Source organism: Phytophthora cinnamomi (genome assembly GCF_018691715.1).
Source record: "Phytophthora cinnamomi strain GKB4 chromosome Unknown Contig16, whole genome shotgun sequence".
NCBI classification, from domain to species: domain Eukaryota; phylum Oomycota; class Peronosporomycetes; order Peronosporales; family Peronosporaceae; genus Phytophthora; species Phytophthora cinnamomi.
Genome location: NW_027150949.1, coordinates 246,175 through 272,487, shown reverse-complemented (window position 1 = coordinate 272,487; position 26,313 = coordinate 246,175). Strand labels below are relative to the sequence as shown.

General features: G+C 53.7%; 10 protein-coding genes across 10 annotated transcripts; 6 read left to right on the top strand and 4 right to left on the bottom strand.

The window, feature by feature from the left end:
• Positions 1-384: 384 nt before the first annotated feature.
• Positions 385-1,261, top strand: IUM83_02337 (Carbonic anhydrase 2; the record flags this gene model as incomplete). The annotated part of the gene is made up of 2 exons (XM_067926247.1): positions 385-660; positions 776-1,261. 2 exons carry the CDS (start codon positions 385-387, stop codon positions 1,259-1,261), a joined length of 762 nt encoding a protein of 253 aa, XP_067796796.1.
• Positions 1,262-3,454: 2,193 nt separating this feature from the next.
• On the bottom strand, positions 3,455-4,008 carry IUM83_02336 (uncharacterized protein; the record flags this gene model as incomplete). Its single annotated transcript, XM_067926246.1, has 2 exons — positions 3,455-3,702; positions 3,996-4,008. The coding sequence occupies 2 exons, from the start codon at positions 4,006-4,008 to the stop codon at positions 3,455-3,457; spliced, it is 261 nt and encodes an 86-aa protein (XP_067796795.1).
• Positions 4,009-4,657: 649 nt separating this feature from the next.
• Positions 4,658-5,047, top strand: IUM83_02335 (uncharacterized protein; the record flags this gene model as incomplete). Its single annotated transcript, XM_067926245.1, has 1 exon — positions 4,658-5,047. The coding sequence occupies one exon, from the start codon at positions 4,658-4,660 to the stop codon at positions 5,045-5,047; it is 390 nt and encodes a 129-aa protein (XP_067796798.1).
• Positions 5,048-8,163: 3,116 nt separating this feature from the next.
• On the top strand, positions 8,164-8,526 carry IUM83_02334 (phospholipase D-like protein; the record flags this gene model as incomplete). The annotated part of the gene is made up of 1 exon (XM_067926244.1): positions 8,164-8,526. The coding sequence occupies one exon, from the start codon at positions 8,164-8,166 to the stop codon at positions 8,524-8,526; it is 363 nt and encodes a 120-aa protein (XP_067796797.1).
• Positions 8,527-10,266: 1,740 nt separating this feature from the next.
• On the top strand, positions 10,267-11,992 carry IUM83_02333 (N2,N2-dimethylguanosine tRNA methyltransferase; the record flags this gene model as incomplete). Its single annotated transcript, XM_067926243.1, has 2 exons — positions 10,267-11,863; positions 11,949-11,992. 2 exons carry the CDS (start codon positions 10,267-10,269, stop codon positions 11,990-11,992), a joined length of 1,641 nt encoding a protein of 546 aa, XP_067796792.1.
• Positions 11,993-13,127: 1,135 nt separating this feature from the next.
• IUM83_02332 (Outer Dynein Arm Docking Complex) lies at positions 13,128-14,377 on the bottom strand (the record flags this gene model as incomplete). Its single annotated transcript, XM_067926242.1, has 2 exons — positions 13,128-14,027; positions 14,114-14,377. 2 exons carry the CDS (start codon positions 14,375-14,377, stop codon positions 13,128-13,130), a joined length of 1,164 nt encoding a protein of 387 aa, XP_067796791.1.
• A 987-nt stretch (positions 14,378-15,364) lies between these two features.
• On the top strand, positions 15,365-17,303 carry IUM83_02331 (NAD-dependent histone deacetylase sir2-like protein; the record flags this gene model as incomplete). The annotated part of the gene is made up of 5 exons (XM_067926241.1): positions 15,365-15,841; positions 15,913-16,062; positions 16,142-16,184; positions 16,262-16,416; positions 16,488-17,303. 5 exons carry the CDS (start codon positions 15,365-15,367, stop codon positions 17,301-17,303), a joined length of 1,641 nt encoding a protein of 546 aa, XP_067796794.1.
• Positions 17,304-17,747: 444 nt separating this feature from the next.
• IUM83_02330 (Ribonucleases P/MRP protein subunit POP1) lies at positions 17,748-20,454 on the bottom strand (the record flags this gene model as incomplete). Its single annotated transcript, XM_067926240.1, has 4 exons — positions 17,748-17,960; positions 18,043-18,147; positions 18,222-18,627; positions 18,701-20,454. The coding sequence occupies 4 exons, from the start codon at positions 20,452-20,454 to the stop codon at positions 17,748-17,750; spliced, it is 2,478 nt and encodes an 825-aa protein (XP_067796793.1).
• A 1,139-nt stretch (positions 20,455-21,593) lies between these two features.
• Positions 21,594-24,395, top strand: IUM83_02329 (NHL repeat-containing protein; the record flags this gene model as incomplete). The annotated part of the gene is made up of 2 exons (XM_067926239.1): positions 21,594-22,484; positions 23,787-24,395. The coding sequence occupies 2 exons, from the start codon at positions 21,594-21,596 to the stop codon at positions 24,393-24,395; spliced, it is 1,500 nt and encodes a 499-aa protein (XP_067796557.1).
• A 952-nt stretch (positions 24,396-25,347) lies between these two features.
• IUM83_02328 (uncharacterized protein) lies at positions 25,348-26,269 on the bottom strand (the record flags this gene model as incomplete). The annotated part of the gene is made up of 2 exons (XM_067926238.1): positions 25,348-25,428; positions 25,667-26,269. 2 exons carry the CDS (start codon positions 26,267-26,269, stop codon positions 25,348-25,350), a joined length of 684 nt encoding a protein of 227 aa, XP_067796558.1.
• Positions 26,270-26,313: the final 44 nt, after the last annotated feature.

The following is a 26,313-nucleotide window of genomic DNA, read 5'->3' as shown; positions in this document are numbered from 1 at the left end:
TACTTGCACACAAATCGAGACTGCGCCTCAGGTGTTTGCGCGCGCCCGCGCTCGCAGAATGAGTGGCGAGCGCGCCCTAACATGAAAAAGCGCGCGAAGGCGCGGCGAGAAGCCCTGAGCTCCGACCCAGGCAGGCGTCTATCACAACTCGACCTTCCTCCTCGCACACAGATGTCCCACCAAGCCTCACTCCCCAAGCACTCTCCAGCCGAGAAGCTCCGCGTCCTCGCTGCCCACCGCGCCGGCCGTGCTGACTGGCTCCAAGTCGCCGCGAGCAACGGCATCTCGCGGGCCGCGGCCTAACGTACTGTCGCCAGCGGCCGCGTCGAAGATCTGTCACGCGGCGGGGCTCGCGGCAGGGCAGTGAAGGTCACGCGGGAGGTGATGGCGCAGCTCGAGAGCTACATCAACGACAACTGCACGTTCACGCTCGAGACCATGCGGACCATGCTCGCGTTTGACATGAACGTGCAGTTGTCGACCTCGACCATCAGCCGCCACTTGCGTGGCATGACATACACGGTCAAACAGACGCGGATTGAGCCTATGACATGCAACAACCTGGTTAACAGGACTAAGCGCCAGATCTTTGCAAAGGCGCTGAAGGAACACCAGCAAGATGGCGACTTCGTTGTCTACTTCGACGAAACCAACTACAATGTCTACTGCAAGCGAGGTCGCGGTCGTGCCAAGAAGGGCACACGAGCTGCGTTGATGCTACCACCGTCGAAGGGCGCCAACCTGCAGCTCGGACACGGGAGTTCTGCTCTACAAGCTGGAGCGCGGGAGCGTTCGAATGGAGCAGAACGCTGCGTTCATCGATGCAATCTACGTTACCGTCAAGGCGTCACCTGTCTTTAACGAAAACTACGGTGGTAAGAAGATTGTTGTCGTCCTTGACAACGCCCCCGCTCACCGCCAAACGGGGGAGCGTGTGACACCGCACGACGACCTCGTGCTCCTGCGACTCGCGCCATACTCACCGATGTGCAACCCAATCGAGGGTTGCTTCTCGGTGCTGAAAGCGCACATCAAAGAGCACTTGGCTCTGGATCGCGAAGCAATTTGCGACCGCTCAAACATGGTAAACAGCGACGGCGTCACACTGACCATCAAGGAGCGTACGATGCACTTCTTGGAGCTCGCCGCTCTCGCCAGCATGAAGTACATCACGATAACGGTGGTAACCAAGATGGAGCTGCATGCGCGCGATTCCGTGAACGCGGCGGAGGCAATGGCGGACATGATCTACGGTACATAGATCAAGTCAATCTACGTAGGTGCGCAGTCTCGATTTGTGTGCAACTATTCTCTGATTCGTTGGTGATTAGTAGCGGTAGTGTCAATTTTGCGAAAAGGTCAAATATTATAGTATCGCTTTGCTTGAAACTATTCTCAGTTTGGACGGGCAAAGGTGTAGTTCGCGAAAACGCATTTGACCCGACCGGAAATCTGAACAGAGCCTTTTGTTTTGGAAATCGAGAAGATGAGGATGGACTTGTGTTCGTTGGCAATGGTACTGATGACGACTCTTTCGTTGTCGGAGTAACCAGTCTAGCTCTGGTGAACGCTTGTATTGAGTACGCGTCGTCGGGTCGATTCACGCTGTTTCATGCGGACGCTACATTCAAGTTGAGTGATTTGGCGTATCCTCTGATCACGTGCGGCTTCTCGGATTCTTCCAGATCGTATCAGCTAGCTGCCATATTCATTGCTAGCTGCCGCACAGCTAAAGAATATGCGATGTGTTTAAGTGCATTTGTTCGCATGGTGAAACAAATACGGCCGTCATCTATCCTTCACATCGACGCGGTAATGGGAGATGCTGAAGATGTCCAACTTAACGGATTTCAACAGGTGTCGCCCTTTTATTCGGCTACTTACTTGATGTGCTTCTTTCACGTACTCTACAGCGTCCGCAAACGCACCAAACATATGCAGCTAAACATCGGAGAGCTGTTATGGATGGGATTGTGAAAATACATTAAGCAGATAGCATGAACGCGTACTACGCCTTGAAGGATGGAATTTTAGGAGAATGAAAAGATATTCCAGAGCTTACGAAATTTACAAAGTATTTTAAGGAACAATGGCTACAATCGTTATTGGCGGTGGCAAGTTTTTCATACGCCCGTTGGCTGTGCAACTACGAATAATCCCTGCGAGACGTTCAACGCTATTTTGAAGAAGTATACCGGACGTCGCAGATATTTCATGCAACGTCTTCTCTCGGTCACCATGACAGTCATTCAGGACGCAAACATTCATACACCAACTGCGGATACCAAAATCCACGCACCTACGACTGCAGCGTCGAAAGCTGCAGCATCAATGATTGCTACCGGGCGTATTGTTGTCTATGCTGCCGACAACCCGACTTTGTGCCGTTTGAAGCAATTACCTAAAGCCGACGACAACGAAGTACAAGAGTTAGAGGATCTCTCCGTCCCGCTTGACAGCCCGTTTAATACCGGTGCTGAATCGACGGAGAAAGATGAAGCCGAACTCAGTGTAGGATACGCGCTTCTTGTTCGAGAGCAACGCAGTCGTGCTGCGCGTCTGTACAACAACGTGGTCACGTGGTCTTTATGGTTTGCACACTCTGCCACGATGCCTGAAGATGGGTGGATTGTAGGTGTTGAGAAGTGCGTCTGTGGGTGTAATTTTACACCAAGTTCAAGACGTGCTGCCACATCATTGTCGGCCGAAAAGCGAAGCGACTTTCGCGCCCTGGTGTCGAGAATAAGCCGGAAAAGCTCTTCAACCGACAAGTTAGAAAGGCTAAACCCACATCATCAGCAAAGAAGCAGAAGCAAACACAACCAGATCACGCTACGGACGCTCAAGCACTAACGCTTACAGATCCGAGTCGAGGGCGTCCACTGCTCGCTTCACGCGCGTTGGATGTGCAATATATACTTTGCACGGATACATGGGCTTGTTTGCCGTCTGGGTGGAGCGAAACAGGATAGGAAGCAGCACCGATGCCAAAGCTAGTACCCTTTCCTAATTCATGCCATCCGTTCGTGTATCGAGCTTGTAGTGTTCGTGTGGTCTAATCGCTGCAACCGTGTTCACCTTCTCTCCGGACACCTACTTTGCATAGGTAATGTAGTTATTAGTATCGCTGTTCACTTATTTTCCGCCGGTTACCAACTTTTTGCCGGTCACCTACTTCCGTCTGTCACCTTTTTTATGCCGGTCACCAACTTTTTGGCGGTCACCAATTTTTTGCCGGTCACTTATTTTATGCCAGTCACCTATTCTGTGCCAGTCACCAACTTTTTGCCGATCACCTACTCTTTGCCGGTCACCAATTTTATGCAGGTCACCAACTTTTTGCCGGTCACCAATTTTATGTCAGTCACCTAAATGCATTAGTCCTTCGCTAGTCCAGTTCAGCAAATTAATTGAAATTATCTGCTAAATGCTGTTGTTTACCCGAAGCTCAACCCTACAAATCGAACTCGTCGTCCATCTCGTCTTCGCTTTCCTCGCTCATTTCACTGCCGCTTGCGCCGTTCATCACTTCGTCTCTCTCTTCTTCCATGCTCTCCTCCGACGAGCTTTCGTCGATCTCACTCAGATCGCTGTCTTCCTCGTCGTCACTATCTTCCTCGTCGTCATCGTCCTCTTCATCGTCATCCTCCTCGTCGTCGTTGTGGTCCACTCCGTCCTCGCTGTCGTCCTCTCCGCCCTCCTCTGCATCACGTGCGCGGGCTCAGCGGGGCTGATGCTCATTGCGATGCTCGCGACCAATGTGCTTTGTGAGGGAGTTTTGAATGTTGTAGCTGCTGTCGCAGTAATGGCAGGGAAATGTCCCTCGGGTAGTGCACGCAGACTTGTGTTCTCTACGGTCGCGGCGAGAATAAAACATGTGCATGCCATTCTTGCAGCCGTGGGTTTTAAACAGAACAACCTCCGTTGCATTTGGCTTTTGTGGAATACATATCACCCGTACGTAGCAGTGAAGACGGATATTCTCCTCTTCGTACTTGGCTCCTGCATGAGCGAGATCTCCACGGAACAAAAGAAGATCGCCTCGGCTTAGTAGCAACGTAACTCTTCCACCCTTTTCCACTGGACCTCCAAAGCAACCCGGATAAACAGGTATGGCTGTATTATCCATTAACGCCACGATCACCGACCCTTGCACAACTCTATGGCGTAAAAATGCCCGCGTGATCTCAAAAGTCGGAAAGTCCTGATGCGGTGCCTGCGTTCAACCTCCTGGTAGCGATTTCATTGCGTGCCATGTACCTTCATTAACTTCCCACTGGGTATCAGCTGCCTCCACAAGTCCGGCCACCACGCTGCGAATGTTAGCCAAACCATCGCTATTCACGTCTAAGTTCGCTTGGCCCCGATAGGGGTCAAGCCTCTTCGCATACACCTTGCGAAATACAGGCTCGAAGTCCAAATGCTCAACTTCATGTAGAGCCTCATCGCAGAACGACCCACGAAAGACCTTTCGTTTGAAAGTGTACCCAACTTTCCAGAAGGCAGCCAAGTCCCCCATAGAGAAACCCAGTACCATACTTCTTCGATAAAAAAAACTTGTTTAGTGAATGGTTGCTATGGAAACCGACAGCGAAACCTCCGCCTCCAACAGTGACACAATGCGCGGCGGACGGTACGCCAGCTGCGACGCGCCACAATGCGTCGCCGATGTGAGGCGGCGGTGGCTGACGGCGGCGAATGTGGGGCGACGGCGGCGGTGGCGTCTAGCGGCGAGCGCGGGGCAGCGGCTGACGGCGGCGAGTGCGGGGCGGCGGTGGCGGTAGCGTCTGGCGGCGAGTGCGGGGCGGCGGCGGCGGTGGCGTCTGACAGCGATCGCGGGGCGGCGGCTGACGACGGCGAGTGCGAGGCGGCGGTGGTGGTGGCGTCTAGCAGCGAGCGCGGGGCAGCGGCTGACGGCGGCGAGTGCGGGGCGGCGGCGGCTGGCGGCGAGTGCGGGGCGGCGGCGGCGGCTGGCGGCGAGCGCGGGGCTGCGGGTCCCGGAAAGGACCGAAAACGCGTGCGCGCCGTGGTGGAGAAAGGTAAGTGAGAGGGCCAGAGTTGCTGAGCTGCGGCACTGCGTCATCGCACTTAGGGCGATGACGCAGTACAGCGTATTGCGTATCTGTGGATTTAACGTATCTGGCTCTGTGCATTTCCTTATTTTGTATGTGCGGTTAACCTTATGTCGTTAAAATCACAAGTGGCTTGTAGCCACTTGTGCGTGTAACCCCGTTACAACGTGGCAACTGGCTGTTCGCTCCTTTCGAGATCGATCGCCGTCGCTAGAGGCGAGTGCTTTGGTAGCAGTGTGGCGAGCACAGCAGCAAGCCTCGACCACTGCAGCGACAACCTAGAGCAGGAGCAAGAGAAGATGAACCGCGTTGCAGCTGTGGTGACCTTGCAGGCCGACCTAAAGCTCTCCAAGCCGGACCGCTACCCTGCATGGCGACTGCGATTCCTCACCGGACTCAACGTATCGAACATGACACAGCTCCTCATCGGCAATGAGCCATACAACGAAAGTTGGCCGGCGAGCGTAAGTGTTGGCTCAGCCGCAGTCGCAAGGCAAATTGCCTTTTGGTCTCAGCTATCTCCGATGAAATCCTGATCCACTGCCAGGACGTGGCGAATCTCGTCGATCCCGTGAAACTGTGGCGCGTCCAGAAGGAGGATTTCGGGCAGGGCCGAGGAGTGAACATAGTGTTGATATGGAAGCGACTCTACGGACGGATGCTTCACCCTGACGAGCCTGTACGTGAGTACATTGCGGACTTGGTGCAGATGCAGCATGATCTGGCGGAAAACAAATACCCGACCTCTGACTCTCGACTCGCCAAGATCGTGCTCACCAAGGCACATGCTGTCTACCCGGTCATTGCGGACGAGGTCACTGAAATGCTACGTCGTGATCCTAGCTACAGCTATACAGTTCGTGATGCACGAAGACGACAGGAAAATGCTGAAATCCGGCGCGTGCAGCGTGAGTCCGGTAGCAGCAGAGCTGCCAGCAGCCATGGACTCCCGACTCAGCCACAGACAAATGCAGTACAGCAGACTCACAGTAATGGGAAAGGACCTCGTTGTTCTACGTCACGCCAGCGTGGCCGCAAATATGGTGGGAACAAGAGTAGTGGAAGCTCCACCTCGAATTACGAAAATAAAAGAAGACTACACTGAGCAAAATCTTGATGAAGACAAAGTGTGCACCCGCTTCAATTCTAGCAGGATGCTAACAGCAAAATTCTGAAGCGATCGCCTGTCGATAAGCTGTACAACAAGGGCTCACTTGCTCAAGACTTTTAGGCAGAAGCCAAGATATTGCATATTTTATGAACTACGGAAGTGCGCAACACAGGTCATTTACAGGTCAGATAAGTTTGGGCAATTTCAAAACACATGACATGGTAGCCATCTGCCTATGTCAAATGTTGATTTGCGAATACGTATGCTACGATTCACATCTATTCATACTTCCGCGTCCATTGCCAAGTATAACGGACGTCAAAATGACGTTCGTTTCTTTTTTGCCTGCACTGGGAAAAACTCCGACCATTTCGAATCTTGCAGGGCGTAGTTGCCGCAGCCTTCTTGAATGGGGCGTCATTCTAATGGTCGCGCTCCGTGACGGCTCATACCGCCTCCTTGAGCGAGGTTTCGAGGCGAAGACAGCGCTTGGCTCAGCTGCCACAATATGTGAACAACGGCAAGGTTGAAGTATTCATGTGAGCTATGCGAACCTCTAGTACTAGGGGACCGAAAGTCATCAGCTGAATCAGTACGGGGCCTAGACCCCTCAACTCGCTCCGCACAAGTTTCCGATCCTCACGCCAATCACACACAGCACAGGGCATACCGAGGCCGCGCTGCTCTTGTCGTCCATGTCACCCCTGTCGTCCTTGCTGACAGCGCAGCCGAGCCGGCGCGCGGACCGTGGCACGCCGCGCCGTTTCGTTGATGTGTCGGGGTGGGGGGCACCGCCGATCCGGCGCGCGGGCCGTGGCAGGCCGCGCCCTTTGTTGATGGTTGCTTGTGGTGTCTTTCTTGGATGAGGAGGATTCCGGAATGGCAGTGGTGGGTGGGCTGCGTGGCCGGCCGCGGGATGGATAGTATGTGTCCTCCCGCTGGGTCGGCATCGAATCCGCGTCTTATCTGTGTGGCACACTTATACCATGTGTGCTAGCCTTGTCCTGCTGTATGTTTTTACTATTTTGTCGCTATGACCTGACCTGTCTATGACCTGAAAAAGTAGCTATCATCTATTACCCTTAATTTCGTGGGGCAGAGAAGTAATCCCAGACCGACGAAGCAACCAAGGCTTATGATTTGGACATACCACTATTTTCCGTGTAAATTTCCGTTAAGCCTGATGTCCTATCAGGCGGGTAGGTGGGGCTTCAACTGAAGTACGCCGTGAGACGTGCTTGCAACAAGGCTGACGTCGACCATTTATTGTAGATGTCTGCATACGTCTCCATGACCCCGAAGAGGAATTTCTTCTCGTTACTTTTGTCGTTGGTGCGAGACTCCCCCTTTGAGAAGCATCTGCCAACCGGACCTCGATCGCCATGTACAATTCATCTCGCGGCAAGTGCATTGGTGCCACGGGCGTCTCATACGCCTCGGCGGGTATCAGCGTTATCGGAACCGTACTTGGTCCGTGGCCTGAAGGTGTCGAAAGGTCACTAGAACTTCGACTACGGTGGAGGACGCGAGAAGGCCGCACGTTCGCGGGTGGCCGGGCGGAGCGTCATGATAGGGAGGGACCTCGCGGATCGGGTGGCGAGGGAGAATCAGCAGAGGCAAGCGGGGGTGGTGTAGTGCAGGCACCGCCAAAGACGGTCGATCTCGATCCATGACCTACTTGAGATCATACACAAGATCGACGACGAGTACTCAAAGGACCGGAAGACCATCATCTTCACCGCAGTGGCGTCCAAGTTCCGTGTCGACGGTTGCAGGCATATGGAAGAGGAGGGACAACGTCCGCCGCACCGTGCCGAGGGCGTAGTTGTCCTCGGCATCATCTTTCATCCGCCGTGGAAGGATGCCCCCCCCCGACAACGTCATGGACGACAACGAAGAAATGGAGAACGCTGTCGCCAACTACGGTGAAGGAGAAAGAGACGGAGGAGCAGACGAAAAAACAGGAAAAGAAGCTTTCCCTTGCTCTCGACGCTGCTCCGTATCGTTCGCGGCACCACACGCACGCTCATCATCACCATCTACTGCTTCTCGGACGAGACGCTGGTGGCGGAGGTGGTCGCTGCAGCGAACAGAGGGGTGAAGGTGAAGTTCTACTTGGACTACAAGCTGGTGACCATGTACTCGGCCTGCCCAGTGATGTTCATCGAGAACAACAAGATCGAGGTGACTACCGCAGAGCCACCAGCCAGTTCATTCACAGGAAGTACGTGGTGGCGGACGTCTTCCACGTCGCGGTGGGGTCGGCGAACTTCTCCGGCAATGCTCTGGAAAGCTACAGTGAAGATGTGCTGCTGCACCTGCGGGGGCGCCGAGCGCAAGTAGTGCCACACCTAATACCCCACCTACCCCCCTCGACCGAGCTCAAGCACCCGGATAAAGCACCCCACCACCAAAAAGAAAACCGCCGTTGGGTTGTAGACCTAAACCACTTACGGTCTCCCGACGTTCTGCTGCCTTGCGAATCACCGCTGCAGTTCAACCCTACAGGCCCCACGCTTTCCGAGTTGGACACGAATCACCGTGCAGGTCGTGGTAGCTACTTAAAAAAGTTACTTCCTGCCTCCCCATCCTAAGATACCAACTCACCAGCATATGGCGGGAACCGAAGCCTATCAAGGCCCTGGGGTGGATCACCGCGCTACACCCAGCCTACTACAAGTTGCCCTGTATTCCGCTACGCCCTCCTATCTCTAAATATTTGTACCCGCTGGCCCAGCGAGAGCGAATTGTGATAGGGCTGTTGAGAGGCGTGGGAATCAGCACTATGTTCCCTCCATACGACCGATATTTCGAAGTAGCATGTTGTCTCCATGGACACCGCTAAAAGCTACTGGAGAGTCCGTCATTTACCTCCCGACAAGAAATTAGGGGAAAGTTCTTTGTTGGACAGACCTGGTAATCTCGCTGACGTGAAGGCTATCATCAAATCGACCAACTGGTATATCCTCGTGAGCGCTTTCATCATTACGCTGGAAGAGGTCGTGGATCTGCTAGTGCAACGCGTCAGAGAGGGCATAAAAATGTGTGTATACTGACAGATCGGAGAGCACAAGCGGCAACACGAGGCTCGAATTACCGGAAAGGTTGAGACACGCAGACATAATGGTGAAGGTTCCCCCAGATACAGCTATGATGCACGAAAAATTTGTGTAAGTTTGCTTTATTGCAAGTTGCGCTGGGTGTAAAACTTCCCTTCGTTTGTGTAGTTTGGTGGACGGAATGTGGCTATTCTGAGGGAGTAGCAACCTGACGGAGCAAGGTCTCGGGTCTACACAAGGCCCTAACCCCGAAACCGAGAAATCAACGTAGAGATACGAATACACATTGTTTTAGAGTATATACATCTCTCAGAAAAAGATATTTTATCTACGAATACATCTCGATCAATCGCCGCCTTGAATTTTGACGCTATACACTGTAACACAGCCGTCGGGGACACGCTGAGTTACCTCAAAGCGCAGCGAATGAGCGCAATTCGCAATAACTCGCTGCTGGCTCAACCAAATCAAAACACGCCTCAGCACAAAGTACACAGCGCAACGCAAATGCTTGCGTCAAATGAACTGGATTGTTATGCTCATAGCATTCCGATGTGCCGCGAATTGCGATTGGTGTCTTCTGGACACCCAACATCATATAATTGCAACACACTCCGCTGCCTGTCAAGTGCTGGCGGTGGAGGGTAGGCTGACTTGTAATTTCAAATATTGGACAAGATAAAACCAAGGCGGAGTCGATGCGCATCGTTAAATCACTACCGGTAAATACCAGTAAATACCGCTAATTTCGGTCAATGCAATCGTACTTAGTATGACGTCCCTGTTCAATATCGGAGCCAAACTCATGGTGTGTGATCCAGTTCCTTCTCGCATGGGCCGAGAGAGCCATACCGGTACCTAACGATATACCGTAGTCGTGCATGCATGTAGACAGGTTCATCAGGCGGTATGACGAGACGTGGTATTGACCCATGAGCCAGTCAAACGCGGCCTCACTGCCTCATTGTGCATGCGCCTTGGTCTCCGCTTGCAGCGCCGCCGCTCTCCTGCTCTCTCTCGCGCCATGGCCACGTCGACGTCCTCGTCCGCCGCCTCGCTGGCGCAGACGCTGCAGAACAAGCCGGCGCCGGCCGGCCACAAGATCATCCGCGAGGGCAACGGCGTCATGATCTTCCCCGAGCAGAACCAGGTCTTCTACAACCCCGTGCAGGTGCTCAACCGCGACCTGAGCATCGCCATGATCTCCGAGTTCGCGAGGACGCGCGCGAGAGAACAGCTGGTCAAAGAAGCGCGCAAGGAGGCCGCCGCCGCGGGCCAGGCGGCCGCCTTCGTGCCCAAGGAGTACTCGGACGACGAGATCGAGCAGCACCTCAAGGACACGGCGGAGGACAAGGGCATCCGCATCTTCGAGGCGCTCTCGGCCTCGGGGCTGCGCTCCATCCGCTACTTCCAGCAGATCCCCGGCGTCAAGTCCGTCCTGGTGAACGACATGGACCCCGCGGCCGTGGAGACCATCAAGCGCAACGTGGCGTTCAACGAGCTGCCGCTGGACAGAGTCATCCCCAACGAGGCGGACGCTACGGACGTCATGTACAACCACAGGAAGCCCGCGGACCAGTTCGACGTGATTGACCTGGACCCGTACGGATCCGCGTCCGTCTTCCTGGACAGCGCCGTGCAGAGCGTCGCCAACGGCGGACTGCTCTGTGTCACGTGCACGGACATGCCCGTGCTGTCGGGCAAGCAGCCGGAGGTGTGCTTCTCGCGCTACGGCGCGCTGCCGAACAAGTCGCACTACCTGCACGAGATGGCGCTGCGCATGGTGCTGCAGACCATCGAGTCGTCCGCGAACCGCTACGCGCGCCACATTGTGCCGATCGCGTCGTGCAGCATCGACTTCTACGTGCGCGTGTTCGTGCGCGTGTTCAAGTCGCCCGTGAACGTGAAAAAGGCCATGACCAAGCTCTCGTACGTCTACCAGTGCGTGCAATGCGAGAGCTTCCACCTGCAGCCGCTGGGTGTCTCGAGCGGAAACAGCTACCATGCCTCTCGCGGCCCGATCGTCGGACAGGAGTGCGACCAGTGCAAGGGCAAGTACAAGATGGCCGGCCCGATCTGGTCGGCGCCTCTCCACAGCCGCGATGTCGTGCTGAAGATCCGCGAGCGTGTTGAGAAGAGCACCACGGAGTTCCCCACCAAGCCTCGTCTGCATGGCCTGTTGACGACCATTTCCGAGGAGCTTGTGGATGCCCCGCTGCACTACACTCTGCCTGGCCTGAGCAAGGTCCTCCACTGCTCGAACCCACGTATGTCACAAATCCAGGGTGCCATTCGCCACGCTGGCTATGAAGTCTCTCAGTTCCACAAGGTCCCTGAGGCTATCAAGACCACCGCGCCGAATGACGTTATTTGGGATATTATGCGCTGCTGGGTGAAGAAGCACCCACTGAACAAGAAGCGTGACGGACAGGAAACCCCGGGCAGCCGCATCCTTGCTACGGAGCCCAAGTTCGAGGCCAACTTCTCTTCCAAGCGCCCGGGCCCGAATGAGAAACCTAAGGCGCTGCGTTTCCCTCTTAACCCGGAGCCGAACTGGGGTCCAAAGGCGCGTGCCGTGGGTAACAGGGCTGATAACGTGACTCCTGCTGAGAAACCTGAGGGTGAGTTGTCCAAGTGAAAATGCTATGATCTTGCCATTCATGCATTGATCTAATCGGGCCTGTGTGCTTCTTTTATTTGGAATAGACAAGACAGAGGAACCGGAGGCGAAGAAGGCTAAGACGGAGTAAGTGAAGCAAACGCGTATTAGACAGGAATCCCCGCTCCATATATATTCTGCGTAATAGAATGCTTGGGGGCAACGCGTACAATCCTGCTCTAGCACAATGAGGTTGTCACCTTGCTGGCGGACGTTACTGGGAGGTGTCGCCGTTCCAGACTTTGACCTTGAGTTCATGGTACGTAAGCGGATACTCCTCTTCCACGTTATCCTTCTTGCGCAGTTCCTCCATTGACATGTGAGGTGGTCGCAAACCTGCGTAACGATACGGTTGCTGCTTTGACGACATTGCCCTGATGGTTTTCGTGTTGGGCGATTTGATACCATCGACAACGCTGGCAGCGGGTTGAGGTCCTTGTTGTGTAGGTTTGGGACTGCCTGTTGAGGTAGAGGTTGCTGAGCTAACTCGCGCGGATTCGCCTCCGCTGATGAATTCGACCACGGCTCGTGTTCCAATGCTGCTGCGACGGACACGCGCGGCCACAGAAGCCTTACGTTTTGAGGGTGATTGCTGTGGTGACAGATTGGTGATGGGGATAGTTTGCACAGGATCATCTTTCTTGGTGGACTCGACCTTGGCATGATATGCTTGTAGTACCGAGACGATCTGCTCTTCGATGTCTCCGAGCACCTGCTTCATGCCACCATCGCCTAACAACATCAAGAACGTCATGAGAGATCTCTAAGATGCAAGGTTCTACCGGAATTATAATTGGATGGCGAGGCATACTGTGAACGTCTGAGCACCCGATTCGCGAGTGGAAAAGCAGTACCGCTGGTTTTATTGCCTCCAAGAATGCCTGCATCTCGCGGTTTGCCTCCTCCTTCAGCCTTTTCTGCTCATTTGTGTGCTGCAGTTTTGATCGGAGCCCTTCAACTCGATTCATCCGCTGGAAATCCACCGAGTCTTTGCGCTGTTTCAGCCTGAGCAAGGTGACACAGCAACGTGGTAAGATACGAAGTACCCGATATGTTTTTTATTCTGAGGCGATACTTACTTTCCGATCTCTTCGCGCAGCTTGGTGCTGACTTGTCGGTGATGTTCAATCTCCTCAGCCAGTTGGTTCACTTGCTGGATGCGATCGAAGTGTTCTGCTTCCGTACAGAACCAGACAAACAAAACACAAGCAGCAATCGAGAACTGGTTAAGGAATAACAACATAGCGCAATTTCGATATGAAGTCGGGAGCCCGCATGATAGCGCGGGGGAAAGGATATTGGTTGTTGAAGGCGTCGATCATCTCCGAGACCGTCTTCGTTCCGGAGACTTCGTGGATCTTTTCGATGTACGTGCGGTTTTCTTGATACTTCGTCAGCATCGCATCCGAGGAAACTTTGGTTTGGCCGCTTTTCCATTTACTGCGCTTGGCACGCGACTGTACCTCACTTTCTTGTGCCTTCGACACATTTTTCATGATGTCGTTTTCTCCCAAGAACTTGTATTTCTCCACATCGACAAGTTCTTCCGGATCTTTCTGGTGCAGCGCGATTTCTTTGAGCTCTTGCAGCAAAATTGCTGCCTTCCGATCGCACTTCATCTCCCATTCTTCACCTTCCTGGCGCACATCTTCGATCTCCTGCTCAATGGCTTCGATCTCCTGACGGAGCTTCTCCACTTCTTCACCCACTCGAGCCACCTTCTGTCGCTTCGAAAGCGTTTCGGTAGAGATCTTCGTGTAGATATCGTCCATGCGAGCGCGCTCCGTTCGATGAGCGTCGATCACTTCTCGCAGCTGGCGATTGCGGTTGAGTTTTTCGTTCATCTTGACAAGACGGCGGTCGATATCGTGCTCCATCTTGCGGACGCGGCCGAGCATAATGGCGTGGTTGTGGTCGAGCGCCGCGAGCTCATACAGCTTCGTTTTCTGCTGCGCGAGGACGGATTCGTGCGACTGGATGAGCGCGTTCAACCGAGCGACCTCCTTGCGCTCGAGCTCCAGGCGAATCATGAAGTTGTTGCCCTGCAAGTACAAATTGGACAGCTTCTCCGCCGTCTGCTCGTTGAAGAACGGGTCGTCCCGCGCCACGTGATCATCGAACGAGAGCTGCGTTGCATTGAACACACAACCGAACGACATGACGTGAGCCGAGAGGAGGAATGGATGGACAGCTGGCAGACTCGCACACATACCTCTTCCTCCAGCCGGCGGTTCTTCTCCTGCAGATCGTCGATCTTCTTGGCGTACTCGTTCAGGCACAGCGTGAGCTCCCGCGAGTGGCGCTTGCCGTCGTCGTGCTCGAGCACGAGCAGCTGCTGGTCGATGTGGCTGCTCTGCTGCTGCTGCTTCTTCTTGGCCGACCGCGTGGGCGAGACAGCGGGGGACGGGGCCGAGCCATGGGCGGGGCTGGCGGACGACTTCTTCACGGATCGCACCGGGGATGGAGACGTTGGCATCGTAGGCGCAATGGCGTAGGCAAAAACGACGTAGTGCAGGCAGGTCGTTTTGGACGCGCAACCATAAAAGGGTCCGGTATTTCGGGATATTTCGGGATGATGTCCGTGTGTAGACGAAAAGTGTAGCCACTGTAGACGAAAAATGTAGCCACTGTAGACGAGTGCGGTGCTGCAAAGCTCTCGCGTGATCAGTCCTGATTACACCCCCGCCCTCGGTCTCACACCGTCGATCGCTATTGAAAATCACAGCGGGTGGAATGCATTTCCAAGTTGAGTGCAGCGATGCTGGTGGTGGTGCCGTCACTCCGTGCCACACCACGAGATTTTGTTCCCATCGCAGTGGTGCTCACCCCACTTCAACGTCAGCAGAGACGAGCAGCACCTAATTCGTGTGTCGCACACCACCAACTGGACAACTCCCGCTGAGAAACTGCAGCGCACAAACACCCGATAGCCTACTTAAATAATTTCAAACTACGCATCATATTAAGAAGGTTATCGTACTTAGCAGATAGCAGCCTGAGATTATGATGCAACAAATACCTCCAACCCCCAATTCAACCTCTACAAGTTATATAATGCAGAAACGTTTCGGCGGTTCAGTTTGTCAGCGGAACCGGTACGTCTATTTTTACCCTGCTGGCAGCCAATCAGCGCTCGCGCTGCAAGCTTCCCGCCTTCTTCGGGCCAGAACGAAACAAGCGGCGGTGCTGTGCCCTCCCCTGTCCTGCGTGTAGGCGCCCCCCACGAGCGAGTCCGCCGCTGCCAAGCAGCCAACACGAGCGACTACCAAGCACACGCCGAGAAGAGACCGCCTGCCCCATCGGACCCCGCTCACCGCCAGTCCCAAGACCCTCGCGCGGAGAAATGGAGCAATCAATTGCGGACAGCAGTACCGTACCCGCTGTGAATAATAGCCCCCCACCGGCCACGGTAGAGCCGAGCAGCCCTGGCAGCACCAGCAGCGGCGGCGGCAGCCCCAGCGCCATGGGCAACCGGAACCGCAGCGTGAGCATGAACATGCACTCGAACGCACCGCCCAGCAAGAAGCAGCGCGCCTCGGACGACGAGTACGAGCAGGCGACGCCCCCTCCGGCCCCCGTGGCCACGTCGCCCTACTCTGCCGCGGCCATGGGCGAAGCTCGGGACCAAGTGAGCGACGAGACGGACGCACCTGATGGTGAGGAAGAGCAGGCGGGCTCCAGTAACTCCAGTGGGTCTTCGTCCTTGCCGACTCCTGTGCCGCCCTTTGGCGCGGACGGAGACTCGTCCTCCGACGACAGCGACGCGAACGAGGAGGCCTTCATGAGCTGGCTCATGCACCAGAAGACGGCCGGGATGCCTGCTGGACAGATGCTGGACGCACTGGGCCTAGGGGTCTCCGAGGGTGTCGCCGTGGACGATGACGAACTGTGGGAAGCCATGTTCTCCATGGGCATCCGACTGATTAAGCCGCAAGCTACGGTAGGTTGGTGAATTTTTGGTGGTGCGGTGTGAGATTTTGAGTTTTGACCAGTTCTTTTTCTTTACTGCAGAGGCCGCGTGAGAAGTTGGACAGTGTAAATACGTTGCAGGACGTGGCGTCACTGCTGCGCTCGAGCAAGAAGATTGTGGTGCTGGCGGGTGCAGGTATCTCAGTGTCCTGTGGCATCCCTGACTTCCGGTCAGAGAACGGCATCTATAGTGTACGTCACTGCAGGGCCTTGAGTGTATAAGTGATGGTGGTGAAGACCTCTGACTCGGTGTATTGTTGTGCATTTACAGCGATTAGGCGAGTACAACCTGCCAAACCCGCAATGCATGTTCGGTACGTAAATCGAGAACGCACAAAACCTGGCTGCTTGTGGAGGACCCGACTAATTCTGTCCTTATTTTGCTTCTCAGACATCGAATTCTTCCGCTCAAACCCACGCCCGTTCTTCGCGTTTGCGAAGGAGTTGTTCCCCAAGTCGAGTGGTTTTACGTTTGTGCCGTCTCGAAGCCACTACTTCTTGAAACTGTTGGAGGAGAAGGGCAAGCTTCTCCGAATTTACAGCCAAGTAAATATTTTTTCTTGTCGACAGCCCATTGACGACACCAACTAATGATTTTATTGTGGTTATTCGTCCAGAATATCGACATGTTAGAGCACGCGGCGGGAATCTCTCACGAGCATGCAGTGCTATGCCACGGATCGTTCGCGACAGCGACGTGTTTGGCATGCAAGCGGACGTACCCGAACGACGCTATTCGCGAGGATGTACTTAACCAACAGGTGCCCATGTGCAAGTCTTGCAACTCGCCAGACGGAATTGTCAAGCCCGACATTGTGTTCTTCGGAGAATCCCTTCCTCGGCGCTTTCACGACTCCATTAAAAGTGACGAAGGCGAGGCCGACCTCGTGCTCGTCATGGGATCTTCTCTCAAGGTGAACCCTGTACGTAGTATCGTTGGTCGCTTCAAAAAGGACACGCCCATGATCCTGATCAACAGAGAACCAGTTGGCCGCCCACACAAGTTTGACGTAGAACTGCTAGGATATTCAGACGAGATCGTGCAAGAGCTGTGTCGGTTGCTCGGATGGGAGATTCCACAGCCTGACCCGGTGATTCTGGGTCAGTCAAACCTCCCGCCGCCTCCCGTGATATCTTCAAGCACCATTCGACCCCTGTCATTCGAGTTTATTCCTCCGTCAAGGCATATGTTCAACGGCGCTAAGTCCACATATTGCAGTTCAAGCGACGACGAAAGCAGCAGCTCATCTAGCGAGGAAGGAACTGGCGGTGAAGGCGACATGGATGCAGACGCCGATGCTGTGGCAGTTGCGATGGATGCAGACGACGAGAAGAAATCACCACCTATGGACGAGCTTGCGAAGGACGACCAAGACGAGTTGATGGGGAGTGGCAACGAGTTGCTAAGAACCTCAAGCTTTGATGACAATTGAACGGCGTGCAGCCTGCATGTTCCCACCAATCGAGCTCTGCGCTCATATATTGGGGAGCAGATCAAGTCGCTATTCGGCGCTTTCATCGAGCCCAGCCAAGCAGACATGCTACCCCCATCATGTACAACTAATCACAAGGGTGAAGACGGCTGTTGCCCTGCTTCACCCCATTCTCCTGTAACCCAGCGCTACGGCTGAGCACAAGTTGGGCATCCCTGTCAATATTGACATACCCTGGAGCGAAACACACTATGAGGCCCGCCAGGGCCGATCTCGGAACACTATTCGTAGACACGCGATATGCTCGAGCCTGTTTTGTAAGTAGATATGCTGAGTCTTGCATTCTTCCTTCTATTCAAAACGAGCGTGTTCCGTACCAGCACCTTCAATCCTGCTATCTACATAGTTCACCTTTCATGCTACTGTAGGCTACGGTCCGTAAGTTCAACTCTCAGCGTGGACGAGCACAGGGCGAACCATTCGACCTTGTGGGGACCGAAGCATGGCAAGAGCATAGTGGCCTTGCTTTCCATACGTCTGGTGTTGACTTGCCACGAAGAGTTTCTGAAGTGGTTCGCAAGCGATAAACCCGACGGCGCGGAATGCACCCTTCGGTCGATCGTAGACGGCTGAAGTCACGTAGCCGATGAGAGGTCGCTGGCAAAACACGTAACAACAGTTTGTCAGCTCGTTGCTCCTATAATCATTATTGGCAACAGAAATATTAGCTGTCTCTCACCTCATCCGTCTCGGATTTCTTGGCTTTGCTCTGACCAATATCATAGCCCTTCCAGCTGCTGTCATTGCGGAACTGTTCATGATCTTCTGGAGACGGCGCAAAAAGCTAGTTGCAACGATAAACAACAAGTGGTGAGATCAATGCCAGCAGTACCACCAACCATACGATCTTCCACATACCATGGCATTCACATCAAGGTTGCCTCGCCTCGGGACAACGACAACAACGCGAACAAGAGTGGGCATCGGTACCGGGACAATCGAATCAGCCTCGGGTGCTGGAGAAGTCATTGTTTCGTCTCCCTTCGTAGCGGAGGCTTTCACACTGTAGAAGCAAAAGGGCTCCATATACTTCTCCCCGCGGAGAACGCAGGGTACCTGGGCATCCTCATCTTCCGCTTCACCTTCCACGATCTGAGCGTCAAAAAGTGACTCCCATCGTGGTTGGTACGGTGACACTACGCCACGTTTCTCGTAATTGAAGCGCTTTGAGTTGGGTTTCTTAGCATGCTCAGTTTCTAGGTCGTGCGCCCGAGACTTCCAGTATGTCTGTCCCGCTCGTGTGTCCGGGTAATCCGAAGGGAAACTAAAAAATAACAATACCAAGGCAGACAATATCAGATACCTTCCGCGTTAGCGCCCGACGCCGGGTTGCGTACCTGGGCTGATGCAGTACCGTTGACAGAGCGGCATCTTCCTCCAGTCCAACGACCAGCGCACCGCCAAATACCAACGCCTTCAGCAAACCGGGCACACTCGACGGAGAACAAATGATATCCCAACCACTCGTATGCGGATATGGCTCACACCTCTTGACAACCAGTAGATGAGGCGACGAGGACTTCGCACGCACTTCATCAGAGCCATCAACAACCATACCCTCCTTCCGTTGGCGGTATACCTCATCGTTAAGTTCGTGATCCTTTACGAACTTGCTTTCAATTTTACGCCTCTTGGAAAACGACCACAGCAACGAGCTGGGAGTTGCTTGAACTTCCATAGCGTCTTTATTCTCTGCAACATTAGAATCACTTCGGTCGTTCTCAGCAATCGTGTTCGGGTAGTTGACACTACCAGGCTTTTCGGGGCTTGAAGCACTGGTTGTCCAGGCCAACAGTGCCTGCATTTCCTTGAGGATCATCTTCGACTCCGGTTCCTCGGCATCTTTTCCCAGCGACGAAAGACTTAATCCAGACAACGGACTCTCAATCACGCTCGTGCCAACCTCCGGAACTTCGGCGGCAGGTGGCTCATTCAAAAGCGAAAAGCCGTTCTCCGAGCGAGCCGAAAGATGACAGAGCTTTCCATCCTTACACCTCGCAAGACGCGGGTCGTTCACGGCAACAGCGTAGATACCGTCCTTCTGTTCCTCCTTCTTACCATTCTTCCGTAAAGCACGCAACAAGCTCTGTCGGTTGCCACTCCGGCAGTTAGCAACTGTGTCCTTCTCGTCAAAGCCGTCTTCATGGTCCGACTCCTCCTCCTGCATCTCCTGATCCTCACTAACACTCACCTCACCACCTGCCAGACCTGCCACCAATTCATCCGCCGTCCTTCCACGCAGCTTCAACCTGCACAGCTGTCCTCGTCGGTCGTGCATCTCAATGCCCTCTTCATCCTCCCCGACCACCGCTTGACATGCCGAGGCGATCGCCGTCGCGGCCTCCATGTACGCCGCCGGGTGCACCCATAGCCACAGCTGTCTCTTGGAGTTCTGCCAGTCGCCGTGCAGCTGGAACTCCTGTGTCTCGTAGTCCTTCTCCAGTGGCCTCCACATGAACGTCACCGGTGCGATTGCACCCCGCGGGAACTGGCCTTCATGGTGCAGCATGCTGCGTCCCTCCTCCGCTCCAGCCAGGAACCGGAGACCGTGGAAGTCCGAGCCGTTGGGGTCCGACACGAGCTGCAGAGCCTCCAGGATCACCTGGGGCAGTCCGAAGAGCTCGATAACTCCATAATAGCTGCAGTCATGCAGTGTGGCTTTGCTCCTCGTAGCTTGGAGCGCAGCGGACACGCTCTTGTCCGCACGGTGCAATGCCAAAATGTAGCCATATTGCTCTGCCATCGCCATGCGCTTGGCGTGCCATAAGTGCGAAGGTAGCCATGATGGCCGCTCGCAATCTGCAACACTCGAACGCTCTTGCAGCAACTTGTGCGGCCGACGCTCGTGCTTGCGGCACCGTAAGGCGTCGCTGGGCTTGAGCTTTGGAGCGCCGCGCAGCCGCTGCGGCAATTTGTGCGACTTGAAGGCGTTGGCGCGCCGCCGCCGCTGGTTCTTCTGCGCCTCCAGCTTGGCGTCGGCGGCGCAGGACACGGACCCATGCTGCGACAGCTCGTGCAGCGCCTGCAGCTCCGGCGCGCGCACGTTGGCGAACTCGAGCACTTGCAGCACGCGAGGACCCAGGCCAGCCATTGCCGCTTGGAATGGGTCTCGGGAAATAGGCCTCTTTCTGTCAAAATTGCTCTTCTGAAAAGGTCCGTTCCGTAAAAAGAAAATGGAACCTATTTTGGATATGGGTTCCAAAAAAGGTTCATCCCGTAATTAGATTTGAAACCTTCTTTTGCTGACAAGCCCAAAACTGCTGGGCAAGTAAGCTAAGTTTCTGGGTAGTATATTTGACCCCGACATTCGTGACCTTCGAACTTCGACTGCTCGCCGGTACATGTATGGCTTGTACCAACGGCACTCCACACGACCGCAGTGTCTGAGATCGTCTAGCTGTGTAATGCGATACAACACCGCATTCTTATCGCTCATTCCCACTGTCCTAAATCGTTGGTAAACTTCTTCAGCGGCGCCAGCAGTTACGAGTGCAGACCCTCTTCCGAACCATATCATACCTGAGGTCCGAACAGGACACTCCTCGTCCACAGGTGTGTTCGTGGACGCGAAAAGTTGTTCAGCATACGCTCCGATCAGCAAGAAAGAGAATCTACGTCAGGTTTTGTAGTTTAATGAATGAGTCGATGCATTAGAAACCAAGATTTTGTTTTCACAGCTCAGGAAGGGTAATGTTCCGGTACCTTATACGAACGACCTTCAATTTAAGATTTGAGATACTTAAGAAACGCTGCTGGAAATAAGACTTCGTCTTGGGCGCGCTGAGATTTTGTACCGTCACGGGTTATCAACTAGCTTAATACTTCAAGTAACACAAGTAATAGGGGAAAGTGGTACTAAAAACCACGAAAGCGCTTTTGTTGACCATCTGAAATGACTCCTCAGTCCGCTTTCACAACATCTAAGCAAGCTGGATGATATTCAATTAAGCTCACCACATTTGCCAGCTATGAATGCAAAGACTCGGTGGCAGCAAAAATAAACGACAACCCGGTAAACGCGAATGCGCAAGACATTGCACTTTAACGGTCTGTAACGACTGCGACGTCCCCCAGACAATCTCTCGAAGCGAAAAACTCCTCCCACTTCCACAGTCTGTGGACTTATACAACCATTCGCAAACGTTTACCATCTCCTTTGCCCTCGTACGATTCCTAGCGTCATCGCGCTCAACTTGTCCTCCTAGATAAACGTGAAAATCAACAGTAACAATGATGGACATGGTGCAGACCGCCGCAGTGGCCACCGCCAACGCGGTCCTTCCAGGCTCCGGTGCCATCGTCAACAACGCCTTCGAGCTTGGCAAAATATGCGCTGAAATCGCAGAGCTGCTGGCCGGAATGCAGGACACCGCGTCCTCCATCAACACGCAGTCTGCCAACATCGAGAAGGACGTGGCGTACTTCCGCTGGGTACTGGAAGTGCTGGGACGCGTGCAACACAAAAACAAACTTACGACGGAGCTGCAGAAACTGATCACACGGTTCGAGACAGAAGTCAAGGAGTACGACCGCGTCATGAAGAAGTTTCTGGAGCAGAACATCCTCAAGCAGCTCGTGTTCCACAACGACTTGGATGCCGTCAGTGCCAGTGTGAAGGAAACCGCTGGCCAATTGGTCCAGTGCGTCACCACTGAGTGTGCCATCAATGGAAGTGTCACGTACGGTCATATCGACCAGTCCGAAGAGCGCGCCAACAGGTACATGAAGTTCATCGACTCACCCGAAGTGATGAATGCGATGAGCGACGCCGACAACCAGAAGGAGATTCTCGCGATTATCGCTTGCATGAGTCGGCGCAACGAAGCCATGATGCAGAGTCCACTGGAAACCAATGACCTGGTTCTCAACGTAATGAAGGAGAAACTGTGGGCGAGCTCGAGCCGCGCCGTTCAGGACGATGTGAAAAACCTCCCGGACTGGTACATCACCGAGGACGAGGTCGAAATTGATATGTCGACGATCATTGGGTTTGGCGGAGATGCCAAGATTTACAAAGGCGTGCTCGAAGATGGCACACCTGTCGCAGTGAAGGTCTTCAACGCCAACGTGAAGAGGTCTGACGAATCGAAAACCAAGTTCTTCAACACAATGAAGCTGTGGGTACGCCTAGGCCATTTCAACAACATCTGTCGTCTCCATGGTGCGTGTTACTTCACGGCGACGCCCTTCATCGTCATGGAGTACTGCGAATTGGGATCACTCGACACGTACCTCCGACACGAAGGGGTCGATCGATACAGGATTAGCATTGACGTTCTCACGCAAGCTGCTCGAGCGATCGTTAAGATGCACTCGAAGGGTTTCGTCCACGGTGACTTGAAGTGTGATAATATTCTCGTGACCGGTGGTGCTAACCCGCAAGCGAGGCTATGTGATTTCGATCGCAGTTTTGACTGGAGTGCGCTAAAAGACAAACTCCTCGTGAATGGTACGGCGGCAGATGCGGGCATCGAAATCACAGATGCTGTGCGCTATTTGGCGCCGGAGTGTGTAGAAGGAATGCTGCCCAACAGCAAGTCCGACGTCTACTCTTTCGGAATGACACTCTACCACGCGTTGGCAGGAGCATCGCCATATTCCGACATCAGTAGCGATAAAGAGCTGCACGCCAGCAAGTTGGCTCGCAAACTCCCGACCCGAAACATGCAATGTATTAGCGATAGCGTCTGGACGTTAATTACTCAATGTTGCGATCCTGCACCAGATCAACGTCCGACTATGGAGAAAGTATTGGAAGCGTTGAAATTGTCAGCAGGCCAACTATCGTCCATTGCAGTGCCTGTCGAAACGCTCGTCAATGCGGCGATGGAGGTTCAAACTGATCATATCAAGGTACTTATGCCGAAGACAAACGCCGACGGAACCCCAGTGGAATCGAAACCAGGGTCTCGAGTTATTCCAAAATCATACAAGATAGTTGGAGCTGTGATATTTACAATTGTGGTTATTGGGGTGGTTGTTGGGATCGTGGTGGGTGTAAAGCCAAAACCTTCAGCGGGTACGAATTCCAACACTGGGTCGGGCCAGACGTCTTCGAGCAGTAGTTCAAATGCTGGCGTGGGTTTGTCCTCTTCGGCGAGTAGTGATTCAAGCGCTGGGTCTACGCCGACGCCAGTACAAACACAGACTCCCACATCGACACTATTGGGGAGACAAGTGTCAACAGTGTATACGACTAACGGTCTTTGGGGCGTCACCGTGGCATCGAACGAATCTATCTACCTAAGTGCCCAGACTTACATACTTCTCATGGTCAATGATGGCACTCCTACCGTATTCGCGGGTAGTAGCACTTCAGGGTACCAAGACGGCGGACTGCTACAGGCAAGGTTTGGAATCCAGGGACCTCTTGTGTTGGGCCCAACGGGGGATCTTTTTCTTTGTGACAATTGGAAAACGAAGGTGCGGAAGATCACTAGCACGGACGTCAGCACCCTCGTCTCTCTCACGTCTTCGGAAGATATTGACGTCCTACATGGTCTCGCCGTAGATTCCAGCGGGAATGCGTACGTATCGAGACTAAGTGAATTCGATGTGGTCAAGATCACCCCAAATGGCACCATCACCACTTTCGTAAATGCATCGACCGTCCCCATTCCCATGGGTATCACGATCGACTCATCCGACAATATTTACCTCACCGACATGCACAGGGTGCTGAAATTCACATCAACCGGAGAGATGAGTGTGGTGGCAGGATCCGGGGAGAAGGGGTTTGTGAATGGGATCGGAGAGGCCGCGCGCTTCAGCACTCCCTGGGCGTTGACAATCGGCTCGGACGGCAATTTGTACGTCGCAGAATCCGTTAACAATTGCATCCGCAAAATCGATCTCGCCACAACAGAGGTCACTACGTATGCGGGCATTTGCGAGACGTCAGGATCTACGGACGGTCTCGCTGCGAATGCCACGTTCGAGAACATCCACGCCATTGCAGCGGCAGCGAATAACGTTTTTTACGTGACCGATGGCCCTCAAGGGCAACGTCTGCGGAAGATCTACACCATATAACGTAGGGATAGATGCTGAACTTGTCTTCCAACGACATGTGCGTAGCGGCAGTAATTGCACTTCGACCATCTACTTGCTCGTCAGACCCACACATACACCTGAATAAATACAATGACCCTACCATGTCAGATGCAGTTTCCAAAGGAAAACTGGTACGTGCTCGATGGCTTTAAGGCAGGTAGGTACATGTACACGTCCCAGGGCACCCTTGGTCTTTCTAGTTGTGGATGATGGAGAAAGATGAAAGAGAAAGAAATGGCGATGAGCGATCAGGTCTGCAACGAGCGGAGGACAAGTGCGTGTATTGGGAAGCGCAGGTGGACTGGTGGACGCGATGGGCGAGTGAACACGACCTGAGCTTAAATGCTGCAAGCAGTGCGAGTGTCCACCTCTCTTTCATGCAAGAAATGGCGACGCAAGCTGCTGAAGAGCACCGCGATGCAAGAGGGATCCAGGTGGCGAAGAAGTCTACGATGTCACCTCGTGGGTCGAAGAAGTCGCTGCTGCATGCGGTTGAGTCGAAAGCGAGAAATAACGAGGCGGAGGCTACCTCAAGTAGTTGCATTTTACGGCGGTGTACTTTGAACCTCTTGCTCCAGTAAATCTTCTGCTCGACTACCTGTTCGACTGCTAACTAATACGTCTCTAGTGAACTCTGTGCTGTCCTCCTCGATCCCAAGGGCGTCAAACACTAGTTGCAATGGTGAAGCTTCAACCCTCGGGTCTTCAACTACCAAAACCAGCGGTAGATAACTTGGGCCATCATGTTCTGACGTTAACGAGAGGACATCGAAAATTGCCACGTCTCCACAATATGCCAGGTGAGCAGAGACCGTTTGAACGAGAGAAAAACCCGCAACACCTTGGAGTCGAACACCAGTGCGCTGTCGCCTGACCTGCATAGCAACTGAGCCCCCGCCACTTTCTCTACCGATTGTCAAAATGTCTTGAATCACTTGATGTACAGCGCGTTCGTCTGGTAGTACATGTTGTGAAGCAGAGATGACACGGACTTCACGATCGTGATGCCACCCTAACGATGCATACGCAGAGGAATCGAGCATCATTACGCGCGTCTCGTACTCTCCTGCATGGACTAACGGTTCGACATTCTCTTCAGCATCAAAAAGACCTCCAAGTGAGAGAACTCCAGCCTCTGTTGGAGCCTTGTTGTTGTTGAGCTGGCTTGGATGGGGAAGAACTGGTCGAACATTGCTCTTCACAAGCTTGCATAGTGGGCGGTGCAGAGCGGTAGCAAGACCATACTTCACCTGCAACGCAGCAGCTTTCCGCTCCTCGAAATCACCGTCCTTATCCTCACCAGATTCATCGAGAGCTCCATCACGCACCAGTCGCTCAGCTAATTCTGCTAGCTGCGGCTCGTATAGTACTCGATGGAAATGTTGCTGCGACTCGGGGTCGTCCATGGTGATGTCCAGCAGTAACTCGCCATCCCAAAGTTCTTGCAGTCGCACACAGTAAAATACATCATCCACGTTGACAACACACTGATGTGCAAGCGTACTCGGAATGGATGTCTTGCTTTGATCAGATTCGGACTCTTTCTCCTCTGACCCCCCAAGCGCAACCTTGTCCTGGTTCTCTACTGACAGTCTTCGTCGTCGGTTCTGCTGGTCAATACTCGTTGACGGTCGGCTTTCATCATCAACACCAACCACTACCAGCTTTGCTGTACTATCTTCATCCGACAGCACAATTCGAAGACTGTCAAACAACGGCTCTAGTAATGTCTCGTGCACGGCGAATAGCTCAGCGTCATCAATGTTGCCGCCGTCGTGGCTTTGACTTGGCCGATAGCTGCCAAACGTTGAGCAGAATGTCAGCAATTGGCGCAGGTCCACCTTGGTCGTCAAGGCCTCGCTGTCGCAATCACCCTCCTCACCCAAAACTACAACTC